At 54.8% G+C, this 18,928-nt stretch overlaps 1 protein-coding gene across 2 annotated transcripts; it reads left to right on the top strand.

Annotated features, from left to right (window-relative positions):
- The first annotated feature begins 668 nt into the window (after positions 1–668).
- On the top strand, positions 669–17,207 carry CIROZ (ciliated left-right organizer protein containing ZP-N domains). 2 transcript variants are annotated; one of them, XM_010346533.3, is made up of 8 exons: positions 669–812; positions 6,414–6,452; positions 7,410–7,547; positions 8,051–8,135; positions 10,288–10,484; positions 11,295–11,418; positions 13,955–14,145; positions 14,930–17,207. In XM_010346533.3, exons 1-8 carry the CDS (start codon positions 714–716, stop codon positions 16,112–16,114), a joined length of 2,058 nt encoding a protein of 685 aa, XP_010344835.2. In that variant the 5' UTR covers positions 669–713; the 3' UTR covers positions 16,115–17,207. The 2 variants fall into 2 exon arrangements, with proteins under 2 accessions (XP_010344835.2, XP_074236152.1); XM_074380051.1 differs by lacking the exons at positions 669–812; positions 6,414–6,452 and having other exon boundaries at positions 6,914–7,547; positions 14,930–16,134; positions 16,884–17,207.
- The last annotated feature ends 1,721 nt before the right edge of the window (positions 17,208–18,928 follow it).

Genomic DNA, 18,928 nt, shown 5'->3' with positions numbered 1-18,928 from the left:
GCCTTGGCCGGGCGCGGTGGCTCACGCCTGTAATCCCAGCACTTTGGGAGGCCGAGGTGGGTGGATCACTTGAGATCAGGAGTTCAAAACCAGCCTGGCCAACATGGTGAAACTCCGTCTCTACTAAAAATACAAAAATTAGCTGGGCATTGTGGTACATGCCTGTGATTCCAGCTGCTTGGGAGGCTGAGGCACAAGAATCCCTCCACCTCCTGGAGCTGGAGGTTTCGGTGAGCTGAGATTGGGCTGAGATCGATCACTCCAGCCTGGATGACTGAGTGAGACACATCTCAACAACAAAGAAGCCCAGCCTTATGAGACATTGGTGAGGGCCAAAGGAGATAAAGTGTGAACGAATGGTTTGTCAGCTGTCAAAGGACACTGGGACGCAAGCTCTTATTCTCTCTGACTAGGTTCATATTTCCCCAAATCTACAAATGCTCCCCAGCCTGGAGGGCTTCATTGGTGGGGGCCGAACTTACAGAGCTGGACCCAGGCTCTGAGTTGCTGTCTACCTTGGCCTCATTTCCCATCCCACTTCCACAAGCCCACCTTCTAGGAGGTTCATGGTACCCTATTTGCTGTGAACAGGAACTGACCTATAATTGCAGCCTACTAACTGTATTTTCCTCTCTCATTTGCACACATGAATTTTGCCCTACTTCCAGAAAGCAAATTACAGGCTGGAAATCAGAATATTTCAGAAAGGGGTGATGAGGTTGGAGCGGAGTGATCGCTACATAATGAAGTGTCCAGTGCTAAGGTCAAGGCTGGGCCAGGAAAGCGTCCACTGCAGGCCCGGGTTCATCCAGGTAACGGGTTCAGAAGGTCCGGGAGGTGGCAGAGGGGCCACCCAGGCTGGGCTTCTCTCTAAAGGCCAAGGCAGGTAGCTCTGGCTCCTGTACTACTGGCTGTGGCCTGGGGACACAGGTGGTAGCTAGAGGTACAGTGTGGCATCGTTCTCCCGGACCATCCCTGGGTACTGGCTGGGTGCCAGGTCTACTGGGTTTGGTTCTGAGCAAGGAGGGGTGAGACGATGGGAAGGTAGGGGGAGATTAAACGCCTCTGACCTCGGGTTCTGGATTTCCCATCTTGGTTGGCTCACGGGGGCCACTTGGGTTATCACCAAAGCTGCAACATTGCACCGTTGTGTTCTTTCTCTCTGGATTGGAAACATTTGCTAGTTTGGATGCTTTTTTTTTTTTTTTTTTTGACCTCAGTAATGTCAAAGAGTTACAGACCTCAGGTATGATCAGGTGCAATGTTTATATCTTAAACATCAGGGAAGGAAGGTTGAGCCCCAGATCCAACTGTGAGCTCGTTTATGGCCTTGCGGGCTCCTTGAATTCAAGTTTCTCTCTACCTCTCATCAGAGGGGCACCTCTTTAAGCTAAATAGGATTTGGGTGGGAGACGTTTGGAAACCCTAACATCTACAGGGACCAAACCCGCCATAGAAATGAGTATGCTGGACTGAGGAGGCAGTAAAGAATTTTACTCATTCCTTCATTTAGTCAGCTGCTTTTTTGTTTGTGATGGAGTGTTTCTCTGTCACCCAGGCTGGAGAGCAGTGAGTGATCTCGGCTCTCTGCAACCTCCACCTCCTGGGTTCAAGTGATTCTCCTGCCTCAGGCTGGAGATTACAGGTGTGTGCCACCGTGCCCAGCTAATTTTTGTATTTTTAGTAGAGACAGAGTTTCACCCTGTTGGCCAGGCTGCTCTCAAACTCCTGACCTCAAATGATCCACCCTCCTCAGCCTCCCAAAGTGTTGGGATTATGAGTGGGAGCCACCAGATGTTCTTTTAAAGAGACGGGATCTTGCTCTGTCACCCAGGCTCACTGTAGCTTTGACCTCCTGGGCTTAAGGGATCCTCTCACTTCAGCCCCACGAGTCGCTGGGACTAGAGGCATATGACACCATGCTTAGCTAATGTTTGAATTTTTTGTAGAGACAGAGTCTCACTATGTTGCCCAGGCTGGTCTCGAACTCCTGGCTTCAAGTGAGCCTCTCATTTTGTCCTCTCAAAGCTCTGGGATTATAGGCATGGGCCACTACACCTGGTCCAGCAAACACTTGCTTAAGGCTCATTCCATGCTGGGCACTGTTCTACTCACTTTGCAAATATTAACTCATCTCACCTTCGTGGCGATTCTATGTAATTGGTCCTATATTGATCGCCATTCTGCAGGTGAGAGAACTAAGCAGAGAGAGACGAGGAGGCTTGCCCGCTGGTAGCAACAGCGCTGGGCTTTGAGCCAGCCACGTGGTGGGGGCTGCGGCACGCTGGAACAGGCACAAGCTCCCGTCCCGGCCCCCCCACAGAGGGAGCTGAGGCTGGACTCCACTCCAGCCCCATTTTGCCAGATTTTCCAACATTTCAAGGTAGACTGGAAATCTGTAACTGTATGTGAAATCCTCAAGTTTAGAAAAGTTAACTTTAATTTTGTAGGCACGGTAATGGCTCAAACAAAGTGCCGGCTTTGGCCTGAGGGATTTGGGTGGCATCTTCTGTCTGTGAGGAGGAGGAGGGGGGAAGAGAAAGGAGAGGAAGGTGGAAAGGAGAGGAGGAGGCTGGAGTGGAAAGGCTGCTGACGACAAACACCATTTATCCAACAAGCATTTACTTCTTTATTTAGAGACGGAGTCTCGCTCTTTCGCCCAGGCTGGCGTGCCATGGCATGATCTCAGCTCACTACAACCTCTGCCTCCTGGGTTCAAGCGATTCTCATGGAATCACAGGCACGCGCCACCACACCCAGCTAATTTTTTTTGTATTTTTAGGAGAGTTGGGGTTTCACCCTTTTAGCCAGGCTGGTCTCAAACTCCTGACCTCAACTGATCCGCCTGCCTTGGCCTGCCAAAATGCTAGAATTACAGGCACGAGCCACCATGCCTGGCCCTAACAAGCATTTATTGATCACCTATTATATGCCCAGCCCTGTGCTGCTGCTTAGGGAACAGATATGACCAAGACGTGACATCCCAGAAAGACCTTACGGCTTTCTTCTCATCTGGTCTGAACTTCAAAAACGAATGTGCTGTGGCCCCTGCCCCACCCCCAGCTCAGAAGACCTGGGCCCGTCTCCACTGTGAGCTCCACTAACTGCCATGTTGGGCTTTATGAAGTTCCTTTGCTTCTCAACCTGAAGGAGCAGGGTCTGAGTGGGAGGAGCTTCTTCTGTCTACCTGCTGTTTTCTTCTTCTTCTTTCAGACAGAGTTTCTGTTTGTCGTCTAGGATGGAGTGCAGTGGTGAGATCTTGGCTCACTGCAACCTCTGCCTCCCGAGTTCAAGCGATTCTTCTGCCTCAGCCTCCCAATTAGCTGGGACTACAGGCAGGTGCCACCACGCCTGGCTAATTTTTTGTATTTTAGTCGAGACGGAGTTTCACCATATTTGTCTGGCTGGTCTCGAACTCCTGACCTCGTGATCCACCCACCTCGGCCTCCCAAAGTGCTGGGATTACAGGCGTGAGCCACTGCGCCCGGCCCCACCTGTTTTTATTAAGGGCTCAGAGTGGCCACGACAAAGCCCCTGTTAGTGAGCCTAAGAATTGCCAGGCCCCACCCCAGGACCCCAAGCAGGGCTGCCAGGGCACCTGTTTGACATTTCGGGGCTCATCTCTGCTCCCTCTGCACTGGGCCTGTGATTCTGGAAGCTGCCGCCAGGGGGATGGTGTGGCTGGCGTCACGCGAAACTGGGCCGAATTGCTGAGAATAGCAGAAACTACTCCTCGCCCGCTTGGGTGCCCGCCTGGCCTCCATTATCTGGCCTTCGAACCCCTGATGTCCCAATGCCTTAGTCCCCGGCATCCTTCACTGACTGAAGTGTGGGAGCAGATGGGGGGGGGCTCTGCATCCCTGAACAGGGACTCACAGAGGGGGGCAGCACACAGGGACAGAGGCAGGTCTCTGCTGCCCCCACCTCCCCTCCAGCCCCTTCCCCCATCCGAGAACCTCATCGAATTGACTGATTCATTCCTGGTGACTTCTGCAGCCGCCACTTCCGTGGCTGCACCTTGAACTTGCATTAAGTTTTAATTAAAGCCGTTTCACCGGCCTTGCCCTTGGCTAAATGCAGCTGTGGGCACAGGGCACATAGATATTTAATACTCTGCCTCTCCCCACTGATGGCGCAGGGTGCCCAAGGGTGTACCCGAGCCATGCCCTGCTCACAGCGATCTGCGAGCTCGCTTAAGTGTGCCCACAGGCCCCGAGCGGGAGGCTGCGCAATAACTATTCATTGCCCTGGGTTAAGTGTGCCCAGGGGCACCAGTAAGCTCAATGCAGTGATTAGCGATTGCTCCCAGCGAAGGCTGCCGCTCCTGCGCAGTGTCCGAGGGCCCTAAATATAGTCTCCTCATGGCGACTTAAAGGGCACGCTGCATTTTGGCTGCGCACTTGTCATGTCTTCCCTTCCTTCCTTTTTTTTTTTTTTTTTTTTTTGGAAACAGAGTCTCACTCTGGCCAGAGTTGCCCAGGCTGGAGTGAAGGATGTGATCTCAGCTCGCTGCAGCTTCCGCCTCCCAGGTTCAAGCAAATCTCGTGCCTCAGCCTCCCGAGTAGCTGGGACTACAGGTGCCTGCCACCATGCCCGGCTAATTTTATTTTGCATTTTTAGTAGAGATGGGGTTTCACCATGTTGCCCAGGCTGGTCTCGAACTCCTGAGCTCAGGTGGTCTGTCCGCCTCAGCCTGCCACAGTGCTGGGATTCCAGGCTTGAGCCACTGTGCCTGGCCTTCCCTTCCTTCTTTTAGTAGAATTGCTTCCTTCCTTCTTACAGCCCGGCGTCCCGGGGCCTCTCTGCCTTCCTCCCGGCTGCAGCAGGTGGGATGGGCTGGAACACCGTGGCTCAGCTTTGGGGGTGTCGGGGAATTGCCACATCCTCTTCATTCTCCTGCCAGCCCTTGCGGATGCATTCTCTGTTTCTTCCACTTTGCTTCCCAAGGGAAGGCCGACCCTCTAAAAGCAAGTCCATCGCAGGCCTCACCCGAGGGGCTCCCCGCGGGCTGTCCTGAGCCTGCTGCCAACATGGGCTCTCTGGGGCCAAGGGACAGCTGAGCTAGGGATCTGGGAAGGCTGCATGGCAGTGGGGGGGCGCCTCCTCTTAGCCCCGCCCACTCTTTTCTGCTCCCGGGAGCTCCTCTCTGTCCCTGGGAAGAAGGGGTGGGGAGCCTTGGCTGGGGGAGCTGTCAAGATGAGTCAGTGCGCTCTGGCCCCAGTCTCCTCATTCCGTATGGGGTAGGAGAAGGGGTCTGGTGGTCTCTGAGGGACCCTCTGCTGGTCTGTGACTCTGTCCAGTGCCACAACCCCCTTGCCTAGGCCTGACGCAAAGGCAAAGGGGCATTTGGAGAAAGGAGAGAGACCTGGCCGGGCGCGGTGGCTCACGCCTGTGATCCCAGCACTTTGGGAGGCTGAGGCGGGTGGATCACAAGGTCAGGAGATCGAGACCATCCTGGCTAACACGATGAAACCCTGTCTCTACTAAAAATACAAAAAATTAGCTGGGCATGGTGGCACATGCCTGCAGTCCCAGCTAGTCGGCAGGAGAACTGCTTGAACCTGGGAGGTGGAGGTTGCAGTGAGCCGAGATCATCCCACTGCACTCCAGCCTGGGCGACAGAGCGAGACTCCATCTCAAAAGAAAAGAAAAGGAAAGAAAGAAAAAAGAAAGTAGAGAGACTTGAGAGAACAGCTGGGTGGGCGGCACTGGCTGCAGAGGCGTTTTGGGGAAGGTCGCTTACCCACGCCATCACCTTGGGCCCTGGTCTGTGAAATGGGGGAACGATGCCACCCTTCGGAATGGTGGTGAGACTCAGGCGCAGTAGGAGTAACCACTGTCTCGGTTTGCCTGGGCCTGCCTCAGTTTCACCACTGAAAACCTGAAATCAGGGGAACCTCCCATTCCTGGGGAACTGGGATCGTTGGTCCCTCCAAGAACAGTGCCATCAGCAGGCACAGGTGCACCCTCTGGGCCTGGAGAAGTCCTCGCTCTTTACTTTTGCTAGTTGGATCCAGAGTGGAAAGCAAAAACGGTGAGGAAGAAATTGGGACTGAGGGAGAAAAACAAGAAAGAGGCCCGGGAAACAGCCCCAGTGGACGTGGGCTCCAAACAGGGCTGGTCCCATGCCCATCGGCTCTTGGCCTCACCAGCTGTGCCCGGGACCCCAGCCGCCCCCTTGGCCAGGCCCAGGGTGGCAGCTGAGGCGGCGGCACATTTCCCTCCATCTGTTGACACTCGAGTCCCAGAACATAAATGATTTTCTTGTCTTAATGAGCAAACAGCCCGGCGGCACCGCTCTCTCGCTGGCCTCCTGCTGGGGTAATCGCAGGCACCGATGCGCGCAGGCAGGGATGTTTGCTCACCTTTGCTCACGGTGTGCAGGAGCTGTTGCTTCCTCTCTGTCTCTGCAGGTCTCCCGGCCTCTGCCCCTGCCGAGTGACCAAGGACAGGTAGGTGGGCCCCGTTAGAGTAGCAGGAGCAACTCTTTTCTGGAAGTTTCTGCCAGGCCTGGCGGGCACTTGGGCTGCTCTGAGGCAGCTTTTGAGGTCGCTTGTCTCCCAGAGAGTGTCGTGGATGGCATGGACTCTTCAGGGACCAGGTCTTGCCAGCTGAAGTCTGAAGCACCCACCGGTGCCCTCCAGGCAGAGGCCTGAGGCCATCTGGGAAGAATCTTGAAGAGGGGACCCCGGCTTTGGGTGGGAGGCTAGGTTGGAAGGCTCTGAGGTCCTTCCCACGCTAAGATTCTCTCTGCCAAGTCTCCAGTGACAGGGAGCTTGTTCCTTTGTAAGGCTAGACGTTCCACGATGCACAGTTGTTTCCCGAATTTTCCTTCTGCTGGTCCACGGAGTGTTTTCCGCAGCCTCCTGGAAGGAGCCGGTCCCTCTTCTCCATTTCACATCCCTTTGAGCGTTTGGGGTCAGTGAGTTGACCTCCCCACGTCTTCCTGATGTCCCCCTGCCAGTCCTCCTGAGGTGGGAGCTGGGGACCCTTCCCTGCCCCCTCCCCCCATCAGACACTCACCTTTATCCAAGGCCCTGATACCCATGTCCCACTAAAGGGTGGCAAATGGAGCCAAGGACAGGACTCTAGTTGTGCCCAGCCAAGGTGGCATATGGGCTGACTGGCTGGCATTGCTGCTGGGGTAACTGTGTGTTCGTTCTTTCAGCCTCGTTGTACACCTACTGTGTGCCAAGCACCCCTGCAAGGGACCTACTCCCCTAAAGTAAAGGGTGCTAGTGTCTGGTTGACTCTCCTCCCCGAGTGGCCGCCACCCTGCCTCCTGGCCCAGCCCCTCTTCCCCATGACCGTTACCTTCCTACGTCTCCCCTCAAGCGTCCCTTCTCCATGACCTCCAGAGACCATGCCTCCCTGATCACATGATTTGCGAACATGTCCTGTTTCTCCAGACTCCATGGCTGCTGTCCCTTCGAGGGGAGCTGGTGGCTTCTCTTGAAGACGCCAGCCTGATGGGACTGTATGTGGACATCAACGCCACCACTGTCACCGTCCAAAGCCCGAGACAAGACCTTCTTCAGAGGTGGGAGGTCAGTGGGGGGCAGCAGGTCCTGCCAGGCAGTGGGGGGCCTCGGGGGCATAACACCCAGAAGAGCAGGCCACCCCTCCAGTGTCAAGTCAAATGTCCGCCTGCGAGACTGGGCAGATTTAGGCAGGCGCCTTCGAAAATTGGGCCCTATTAGTGTAAAGTGCTCCGCTCTGCAGATGAGGGGCTCCTGCAATCACGCATTCAGCTCGTCCTGATCCTGGTGGCAGGAGCGTAATTACCAATTCTTTAAATAGCCCAAAGTTGCCGTGTAAGAGAAGATGGCTCACATGACATTTGCTCCGAGCTCGCTTCCTGCTAAAAATATCTCGGCGAAATAATATTTCCTGGTTGCATCCGCGCAAGAGTCCCTGATCTGGGCTTTGTAACACTTGGGGTTTTAGTTCAGAGACGAGTTCGAAGGTGGGAGGGGGGCCCCGGTGGAGGGAGTTTGCATCTGGAAGGAGCAGTTTTGGAGACCTCAGGGGAGACTCTCCTGCCTCCCAGGTGCTGAACACCACCGCTGAGCTCCTGCCACTCTGGCTGCTGAGAGGTCACCATGCCTATTCTTTAGAAGCCGCTTGCCCACCTGGTAAGACCCAGGAGTGTCCCCGATGCCACCGTTCCGACTCATTACATTCTGGTCCCTATTTTCCCCCTTCTGTGGGGACCTTCTTCCCCTCTGTCTGACCCCACCTCTCCTCTCTTCAGTCCCAATCTTGGCTGTGCATTTCTGAAATGCTTGGGATAAAGGGAAGTTTGCTCTTGCTGGAAGGGGCTGGGATATGTGTGTGTGGAGTAGGGGTGGGATGTGAGGTGAACGAAGAGTAAAATCGTCTCCTACAGACCTGCAGACCGGATCTGTAAACTCTTGGGAGCTCCCAGGCTGGCGCCAGGGGTTCTGAGAACGGAAACGGGAGAGAGCCTGCAGCCTGGTCACACCCTCCTGGCTTCGTGATCTGAGGGCAGTGGGGACCCCTGATCTAGACCATGTATGTGAGAACTATTTTGTTCAGCCTGGGGTGACACCGTTGCCCTGGGTCTTATATAAAGAGGTCTGGAAGCTGGAAGGCCACTTCCTACCTCTGGAGAATTTAAATTCAAAGAACTTGGTGTGCAAATTTAGGTAGATCAAAGGCTTCATCCTGTGTGAGTAGATTAGAGGTGGTTTAGGTTTTCGTTTTTTTTTTTTTTTTTGAGACAGAGTCTCGAACTGTGGCCCAGGCTGGAGTTCAGCGGCGCGATCTCGGCTCAGTGCAATTCTCCTGCCTCAGCTTCCCGAGTAGCTGGGACTGCAGGTGTGAGCCACCACGCCCAGCTAATTTTTTTTTTTTTTTTTAGTAGAGGCGGGGTTTCACCATGTTGGCCAGGATGGTCTTGATCTCCTGACCTCGTGATCCACCCACCTCGGCCTCCCAAAGTGCTGGGATGACAGGCCTGAGCCACCGCACCTGGCCTAGGCTTTCATTTTGTATGGAATTGTCTCACGGACTGAGTTTCAGGACTGAGTTTCAGGATCAGAGCTCCGGGGATTTCCCGGCAGTGGCGATGACCGTGATGAGCCCCCAAACACAGCTTTCCCTGCTCACGGTGTTTCAAATCCCTTCATACAAAGGCAGATGCTTCCATTTAGTAACTGCAGAGCTGGCTTAAAATGTCCCCCCAGAGCCTGACACAGTGAAATTCTTGCTGTAATGTAAACAACTGATAGAGTCTTCTTTATTTATTTATTTATTTATTTTTGAGATGGAGTTTCACTCTTTTGGCCCAGGCTGGAGTGCAGTGGTATGATCACGGCTCACTGCAACCTCCACCTCCTGGGTTTAAGTGATTCTCCTCCCTCAGCCTTCTGAGTAGCTGGGATTACAGGTGTCTGCTACCACGCCCAGCTAATTTTTTGTATTTTTAGTAGAGATTGGGTTTCACCACGTAGGCCAGGCTGGTCTCAAAATCCTGACCTTAGGTTATCCACCTGCCTCGACCTCCCAAAGTGCTGGGATTGTAGTCGTGAACTACTGTCCCTGGCCTAGAAGCTGTATTTCTTTTTCTTCTTTCCTTCCTTCCTTTTTTCTTTCTTTCTTTTTTTTTTTTTTTTTTTTTTTTTGAGACGGAGTTTCGCTCTTGTTACCCAGGCTGGAGTGCAATGGCGCGATCTCGGCTCACCGCAACCTCCGCCTCCTGGGTTCAGGCAATTCTCCTGCCTCAGCCTCCATGGGATTACAGGCACGCGCCACCATGCCCAGCTAATTTTTTGTATTTTTAGTAGAGACGGGGTTTCATCATGTTGGCCAGGATGGTCTCGATCTCTCGACCTCGTGATCCGCCTGCCTCGGCCTCCCAAAGTGCTGGGATTACAGGCTTGAGCCACCGCGCCCGGCCTAGGAGCCGTATTTCTTAAGAGCTGCTTTGGAAATAGAGGGGGCGCTGGGCTAGGTCACTGAAGCTGAAGACGGTCTCAGTAAAGACATTTCTGCAGCTTCCCTGCTGGCATCTGCTTCCTGAGGGGCCTTTGCACTGCTTCCATCAGGTGTTTGGAGATGGCCTTTTTTTCTTCTCTCCTTCATCCATGCAGCTACGTTTCAGCACAGGCAGTGACACCAGGACACCAAGTAACTTGTTGTCACTGACTCAGGGTGTGCTGTGCTGGCTCCAGGTGTGGTCCCTGGCGAAGGCCCACCACCGCTTACCCGTCCACGAGCCTGCAAAGGTGTCTTTTTCTGTGCCCTGTGTCCTTCCTATTCCAGTGTCATCGCAGCCAGAGTCGGAGGTCTTAGTTCACATCCCCAAGCAGAGACTGGGTCTGGTCAAAAGAGGTTCCTACACTGAGGAAACCCTGAGCCTCCAGTTCCTCCGGGTTCGCCAGTCCAACACCTTCATGGTGACGGAAAACAAGGGCTTTGTGGTGGTCAGTATCCCAGCGGCCAGGGTGCTCCAAGTCCAGGTGAGTATCTGGTGGCATCTCTGTCTTGTCCCTTCTTTTCCCGAGACCCTTCTCCTTAGGCCACCGATGCCATGTGTGGTCAGATACGTGGAGGGTAGACCCGTCACGGTAGCTCAGGCCTGTAATCCCAGCACTTTGGGAGGCCGAGGTGGGAGGGTCACTTGAGCCCAGGAGTTCAAGACCAGCCTGAGACCCCATTGCTACAAAAAAAATTAAAAATGAGGTGCGAGGATTGCTTGAGCTTAGGGGGTCGAGGCTGCAATGAGCTGTAATTGTGCCACTGCACTCCTGCCTAGGCAATGGGAGGGAGACCCTGTCTCAAAAAATAAAAATAAAAAAGAAAGAAACGTGGAGGGCAGATCTGCAGCTCTGGCTGAAAACGGATTTCACCACGTTTGCCCCTCAGGCCCATACTCTTACCAAGGCAGCCCTATCAGGGGCAGCCACAGGGAGTGGGATGCCACCTGCCATGTGAAACTAATTTCTTTACTTTTTTTTGAGACAGAGTCTCGCTCTGTCACCCAGGCTGGAGTGCAGTGGTGCGATCTTGGCTCACTGCAATCTCCGCCTCCCAGGTTCAAGCGATTCTCCTGCCTCAGCCTCCTGAGGAACTGGGATTACAGGCGCGGGCCACCACGCCCGGCTAATTTTTTGTATTTTTAGTGGAGATGAGATTTCACTGTGTTAGCCAGGATGGTCTCCATCTCCTGACCTCGTGAGCTGCCCGCCTCGGCCTCCCAAAGTGCTGGGATCACAGGCATAAGCCACCGCGGCCGGCCAATGTGCAACTGATTTCTTGTGGCCTCACAGCAATGCCGGAAAGTTGGAGGAACCCTGGGAACACAAGCTTTCTATAGGATAGACCTGAGCCTGGAATTTGCCGAGATGGCTGCCCCAGTCCTCTGGACGGTGGAGAGCTTCTTCCAGTGCGTGGGTGAGTGAGCCACCAAGCGGGTGTGACCGCCGGTAACATAACGGGCACACACTGCACAAACCCTCTTTCCTTGACCCCGGGGTTCTTTCTTCTGCGACAATGTTTCACTCCCTGGGCCCGACAGGTCCCACACCTACAAGGTAAGTGAGGTGTCAGACATGCTGGCTGGAACTGGCAGGGTCAGGAAAACTGAGTGGCAATGTGGTTTCTGGCCCTGGAGTCTGCCAGAGAGGGGACCCGGGAGGTGGGTGGGGTGCATCCATTTCCTAACCACCTGCACCACCTCCGTGAGTTCCTTAACCATGTTGAGACTCAATTTTCCCATCTGGAAAATAGGCATGCAGTACCTGTTTTGAGGATTGAATGAGATGAGGGGAATGAATGGCTTAGAAGAGTGAGCGCCTGGTGCAGAGGAGATGTTTCTATTTACTCACTCTGCGTGGGCTCCAGTTCCTCGGGTCACTTGGTAGACAGATCAGTGCCCTTGGCAAAGAGCGCGACACGATGCAACTTTTTTTCTCAGCTCGAGAGGAACCTTCTTCTAAACGTGGTATGCGCCTTCATGCCAGAATGCTGGGATGGGGTTTTTGGCGAAAGTTCCACTAACGGACAACCTGGTATTCACACATGCAAACCCACCAGGAGCAAAACCCATTGAAATACAGCACAAGGAAATACACATAATTCACAAATGATGTCGATCACTTTCATCTTATACTTCCTAACTGTCCTCAATCGAAGACAGACGCGAAGGAGATTTGACTCAGATGTTAATAGTGCAAGTATGCCCTGTTAGCAGGATATGATGTTTCGGGGCTGCATAAAAATGTAATTATATTCAGAACTATATTTAAAGATTAAAAGGGGGACTGCCTACCACAGCTAGCCCCAAATTCAGAATTAGAAACAAAGAAAAAGGCGGGATGGGGGGGTGAGTTCTGACAGTCTGCTAAAAATGGAAATGTTTCTTGAAAGTTTTTACACATTTCGGCTGTTTTTATTTTAACAGTTTCCTGCAGCAATGACATTGATCTTGGAAAGGGAGGGCTAGAACGTTATCCAACAAATATTCACTAGGCAGTTGTGGTGTGTGAGGCCCCACGCAAGGCTTAGGTGGGAACAGAGGCTGCTGGATTTGGTTCTTGCTCTTAATCAGCATCCAGCCTGATTTAGGGGATAAGAAATGCCCAGATAAGATTAAGGGGATAAGAAATGCCCAGAGAAAGGCCAGGCATGGTAGCGCACACCTGTAACCCCAGCACTTTGGGAGGCCAAGGTGGGAGGATTATCTGAGGTTAGGAGTTCGAGACCAGCCTGGCTAACACAGTGAAACCCCGTTTCTACTAAAAATACAAAAATTAAGCCAGGTGCAGTGACTCATGCTTGTAATCCCACACTTTGGGAGGCCGAGGCAGGAGGATCACTAGAGGTCAGGAGTTTGAGATTAGCCTGGACAACATGGCGAAACCCTGTCTCTACTGAAAATACAAAAATTAGCTGGGTGTGGTGGTGCACACCTCTTATCCCAGCTACTTGGGAGGCTGAGGTAGGAGAATCACTTGCACCCGGGAGGTGGAAGTTGCAGTGAGCTGAGATCATGCCACTGCATTCCAGCCTGGGCGACAGAGCGAGACTAGTCTCAAAGCAAAAACAAAAAATAACAAAAAAGAAACGCCCAGAAAATTATGAGGGCAGGTGGACTCAGGAGAGATGCCAGAGAGTAGATGATCTTTATCCTGGGTTTTGCTGAGAGGGGAGGTCCTTGATAGGAAGGTACGGAATACAATGTATAAATAGATCAGCAACAGCAATAGAAATATTTTAGGAAGAGTTTTTTGGCCTTTCTGGAAAGATTTACACGGGAAAGAATTCTCTCTTTCTCATTTGGTTAATTTAACATCAGCCAGCAGAATGAACCTCTCCCCTCCCTGGTTCCCGGCACGCCTCTCCTGCAGCCTCCCTCAGCTTTGAGGTCTTTCTGTTCTTATTATAGTTACGGGCGCATGCTCCTGTCTCTTCCTCTGGCATGAATTCCTTCAGATCAGGGGCTGTGCCCTGTTCCCCTTCCTGTTCCTGATGGGCCTTATCTTGCCTTCTTGCCCTTGGGAAGCATGTCAGAAATGCTTGTTGGCTTGAATTTTCACCAGGAATTTAAAAAACTGTTTTACACAGATAGCAATTTTCTTTCGTAAATGTGTGACTAGTGTGTTGGAATATTAGTATGCTGGAATTGCCTGAACTCCCCGCAGTTAGAGATTTTGAACAAATCTTCCTCCTCCCTGATCTCATAAGTAACTAGAACCTATGGGACAAATTCTAATTATTTAAATGTCTGGTCTGGAAAAATCTAGGACTCCAGGTGGGAGGTCTGTGAAATTCAGCCAATGGACATTTCCCAACCCAGGGCTCAAATCTGACCTCTCCAAGCTTCCATTGCCCACCTGTGGAAAGGGGTCACTCACGGTCTCTTCAGTAGGGTGTTGGGAGGATTTTGCTTCCTTAGGAGGAAGGCTGACTTCTATCTTCTCTCTGGAAGGTTCAGGAACAGAGTCGCCTGCCTCAACTGCCACACAGAGCACCACTCTCTCCCCACCATCCCCAGGACCAGAGACCCCTCCAGTGGGAGCGCCATCTGCTACCGCCTCCCAGGTGCGGGCTGCAGGACCAGCTGCCCAAGAATGGCTTCCTCGGGAATTCCCACACCAGCCTTCTGATGAGCCGGCCAAGGCAAGTCCATGGCTGCGTCCTCTGCCCACGGTTTCCTCCAAAGGGTCGGGTCCCCATAGGTATTGGTAGATCCAGCTGAGCCTGAGGCCCCTCTCTTTCATCACCATTCTTCCAAAGAGAGCCTCACTCTGATCCCCAACCATGTCACCTCCTTGAATTCAGAATGTTTCCCAGAGAAAGCTGGGTTCCCAAGAGCCCCCGCCTGAGGGCAACCCCCCTCATCGGTGGGTCTGGATCGCAGCAGCCTCCCAGGGCATTGAGATACAGCTAAAGGAGGCAGCCGGAGGGGGGTCAGCCACTATGCACACCAACGGAGAGAGGGAAACTGAGGCACACCAGAGGACTGGAGACCCAGAGGTCACAGCTTCTTCCAGCTCTTCTTTTATTTATTTATTTATTTTTTTGAGACAGAGTCTCGCTCTGTTGCTTAGGCTGGAGTGCAGTGGCATGATCTTGGTTCACTGCCAGCTCAGCCTCCACCTCCCAGATTCAGGAGATCCTCCTGCCTCCGCCTCCCGAGTAGTAGCTGGGATGAGAGGTGCAAGCCACCACACCTGGCTAATTTTGTATTTTTAGTAGAGATGGGGTTTCACCATGTTGGCCAGGCTGGTCTCGAACTTTGACCTCAAGTGATCCACCTGCCTCAGCCTCCTATTGTGCTGGGAGACATGAGCCATCGCACCTGGCCTCTCAAACCCATCTTTGGGCTGAGATCTTCAGAGCAGCCGGAGCCCATGTGCTCTGTTTCTGATGCCTTTTCTCTCTCCACTTCTCTCTCTCCAAGAAGGGGCTTGGACCGTTCCTACAAACGGCCAAACCTGCGAGGAGAAGCCAGACATCTGTCTCCATTTTCCCCAGAGTGATGCAAGCTCAGCAAGGTCTCCAGACTCCTCCAGGGGAAGCAGTGCTTCCTGGACACCCCACGCCTCCAGCCACGCTCCCCTCAGAGCCTGTAGAGGGTGTGCAGGCTGGCCGCCAGTGGCCACATGCAATCTTGCCAGCGTACCCAGCTCTGACCCTGAGCATGTCCCCAGACGCCTCCTCTCCTCCACCGCCAGCCCCAAGGCCTGGACAATCTGAATCACTCCTAGTCTCAGGACCATCTGTCACCCTGACGGAAGGTCTAGGAACTGTGAGACCTGAGCAGGACCCCACCAGGACTCCACGAAGTCCCCTCCTGCTGAGAGGGCTGGCAAGGGGGCATGCGGCTGCACCTGAGCCCGTCTTGGGGGAGCCTGACCAAGCCAGAGAAGAGTTCCAGCCATTGACGAGGCCCTGGCGGGCCAGGCTGGCTGCAGCGGCACTGGTTTTGCACCATTCCCCCGGAGAGCTGCGGGAAACGTCCTCTAGAATGGAGGTGGAGGGGCTGCGCCAGACCAGGCCTGGTCTCCCCAGGGAGGGGGCCAGGGAGCACCTGGACCCGTCATCCTCAGAACCAAGCCAGGACACAGAGGGGCTGGGACTCCCCATTCTGCCAGGAAGGGAGGCCACATTCTCCACCCGACGGGTGAAGCAGCCAGACCTCAGTGCCTGTGTGGACGCCTCGGGACCCATGCTCACCGGGACGCCCAGGGTGAGACCAGCAGTGCCCCTGGCGGTTCTTCCTATGGAACCTCTGCCAGCAGAACCCATTCGCCCGGCAGCTCTTCTGACACCCAAAGCCTCATCTACAGGAGGGCCGGACCGGGCCGGAGACCTGGAGTCAGCCCCCAGCCGGCCAGCGGCCCGGGAGGAGTTGGGGTATGCACACACATCCAGCCCTCTGTCCATGCGAACCCTGAGCCTGTGGGCTACCATAGAAACGTCACCACCCAGCCTGGTGGAGCATGGGCACCCCTTCCAGGCTGGCCAGGGGGCCCCACCCCAGCAGGAGCTGACGGAGCCCACCTTGGCACCGAGTGCTGAAAGCCACAGGCTTCCTGAACTTCAGGACAGTGTGGAGGCGCTGTCTGAGAGGCCCCCACACTGAGCCTCCCTGGAGACTCCACGGTGGGTCCTGGGTGCACCCTGGGGAGGTGGAGGGCAAAGGGTGGGGCAGTGACAGGTTAGCCTGGAGGTGGGGGTGGGGCATCTTTCCAGGGAAGCAGTGGTGCTCTTCCAGCCCATGTCACGGGGCTCAGCCACAGCTGGGCATCCAGGCCAGGGAGTCCAGGGACACTGAGTCATTGAGAGTCACCGGGGCCATCCAAGCCAGCAGAATTCCAGCTGCTGCCATGGAAACCAGAGGAAGGGAGTGGTGACGTGGCGGGCCACCTGCCTGCGTGGACCTCCCCGAGGGAAGAGATGCTGAGGGCAGGGCAATGTCCCTGGTCTCTACCTGGCCCAGCCGGCTGCGCTTCTGGGCTTGCTGTGCGGTCAGAGGTGGAGAAGCCTCTGGGTAAGGCGCCTGCCGGGAGCTAGGGGGGAAGGCGCGGTTCCTCTGCTCTTTGGCTGTGTGACCTTGGCAAGGCACTCACCTCTCTGAGCCTCAGTTTCCTCACGAGGCAAAGGGGGATGGTCATGGCTGAGGGGTGGATGGGAAGGGGACGTAGACCATTCGGCGTGGAGCCGGACACCCAGCGCGCCCAGAGCTTGAGAGCCTCTCTTCTGGTGATCCTTCCACCGCCCACCTCCCGGCCCAGGCAGAGGGCGTGTTTGCAGGGCCCAGGAGAGGATGGAGGGCCTGAGCCGTGGTCCAGACACCTCTGGGGGTTGCTGGTGACGGTGATATGAACCCTTGGTATTTACCCCTTCCCCAGGCCTTGCGGGGCGGTGATCCCAGGTCTCTGAAGGACTCCAGGGGAGGAGAATGCGGCAACACTGCTTTGTTTTCGTTACTCACCACTCCCTTCCTCTGGGTTCCATGGCAGCAGCTGGTACCCCGCTGGCTTGGACCCTCAGTGCCCCCCTGCCCCCAGGCTCCTGGCTCAGAGGCCCAGCTGTGGCTGAAGAGCACTCACTCGGTGCTTCCCTGGAAAGGTGCCCCCCAGACCACCCCCCCCGCCCGCCAGGCCAACCCATCACTGGAAGTGGGATTTGAAATGCAGCCAAGAAGAGGAGACTGTTGGCAACGCCCGCCCGGAACGAGAAACAAATAAATAAATAAATAATCAGGGTTGTCTTGGCTGATAAACGGTCCCCACCTCGAAGAAGACTTCTCCCCCCACCTGCGCTCTCTCCCCCCTCTCCGGGCAGATCCGTCCCGGGCAAAAGCTTAATAGCCCCATTTAAGGCTTTTCCTTTTCACCACGAGATTGAGCCGCTCCTACCATTACGAGGTTTTCAGCTTCTCTCTGAAATCAAATTACTGACTCCATTTAATTTTTTAAAAGCTCAGATGATTTCCCTTCTCGAATCAGAGCCGTGACTCCAAGGCTGGCCCCCCACCAGCCCTCCTAGGCGGTTACCCTGCGGGCAGCTGCTGCCCAGGGACAGCGGCTCCCACACCAGGGCAAGCCTGACACCTAGAGGGAAGGCCAGCGGGAGGAGGCCCGAGTCTCTGGCCGTCACCCTGGACCCTGGGCTGGGTGGCCTGGGCTGGAGGAGGCCCACAGGAGCCCATGGCTGGAGGCTGGATGATCTTTGAAGGCTGGTGGGGTCGGTGGTTAGAGCCCAGCGCTGATGTCATAGGCCCACGCGGGAGAGACCCTGGCCCCCCAGTTGCCCTCCCACAGTGTCAAGTCCCTGGTGTGGGGGAGAAAGGTCTGGGGGATTGGAGACGGATAAGAAACACATGAGACAATTTCAGACGATAGATACTTCCCGCTCTGAAGAGGAGCAAGCAGGCAACTCGGGTGCAGGCGGGTGGAGAGCTGCTCTGGGTAGGAAGGTCAGGCGGCTGCTTTGAGGACGCTACTGCAGAAAGAGCGGGGGGTGGCATCCAGGCAGAGGGACAGAAGAGCAAGTGCCCTGAGGAGGGCTGGAGGGACCGAGAGAAGGCCATGGGAGCTGGCGGGGTGAGCAAAGGAGTGCAGCGAGGGGAGGAGGATGGGTCTGCACGGCTGGCAGGCCCCATCAGGAGCCCAGATTTTATTGTGGCCTCGCCGGGGCATCCGACAGGGGCCTTTGGTACAACAGGGACCTTTTAGCAAAGCAGTAGCCTTGGGTAGATGCTTGGAAAGGCTGGCTGGAGAGTGGACGTCAGAGGGACAGAGCCGCAGCCCACTGAAAGGAAAGGTGACTCAAAGGGTCTCATCTTTGAGGGCTTGTGCCACCCCCACACCTGTGTTCAGATGACGCAGGGGAAGTGGCTGGGTGACGTTGGAGACATGACGCATCTTTTCTCTCAACACTGGCTGTGGGGTTTCTCCAGGAATCAGTCTCTGTGTCTCTCTGCCTCCTCCCCTCCACCTCCATCTACCCCTGCCCCTTCTCCATCCCTGTAGAGCCCCCCAGCTTTGGGACAGGGCAGACCAAGAGCACACAGGCATGAGACAGTCTTGTAAACCAGGGCTGACCCTTTACCACGTCCCCCCGTGTTTAACAACCACCCTGCGCCCTTGGAGATGAGACAGAGGGAATGGAGTTAATGAAATCACCAGCCTTTACCTGGCATAAATGGCTCTTCACCCCCAGGTGGGCAGCGATTTGCAAGGCTGAAAGGGTCTGGGCATTAACTGTTCTGGGCACTCTTCCCAGCTCACCGCTCCGTGCAGCTGGAACAAACCACTTTACTTCTCTTCCTTCCTCTGCTTCGCTCTGCACCCGCTCAAAAGCGGGGTGGCTGTGCCTAATTAGAAAGTGCTCGGGGTTCTCGGGAAGGCTCCTATTCCCTCTCGGGATGGGACAACCCCCGCTCTGTGAC

This window comes from Saimiri boliviensis, chromosome 11, assembly GCF_048565385.1.
Source record: "Saimiri boliviensis isolate mSaiBol1 chromosome 11, mSaiBol1.pri, whole genome shotgun sequence".
Classification (NCBI taxonomy): domain Eukaryota; kingdom Metazoa; phylum Chordata; class Mammalia; order Primates; family Cebidae; genus Saimiri; species Saimiri boliviensis.
This window is presented reverse-complemented; position numbering and strand designations above follow the sequence as displayed.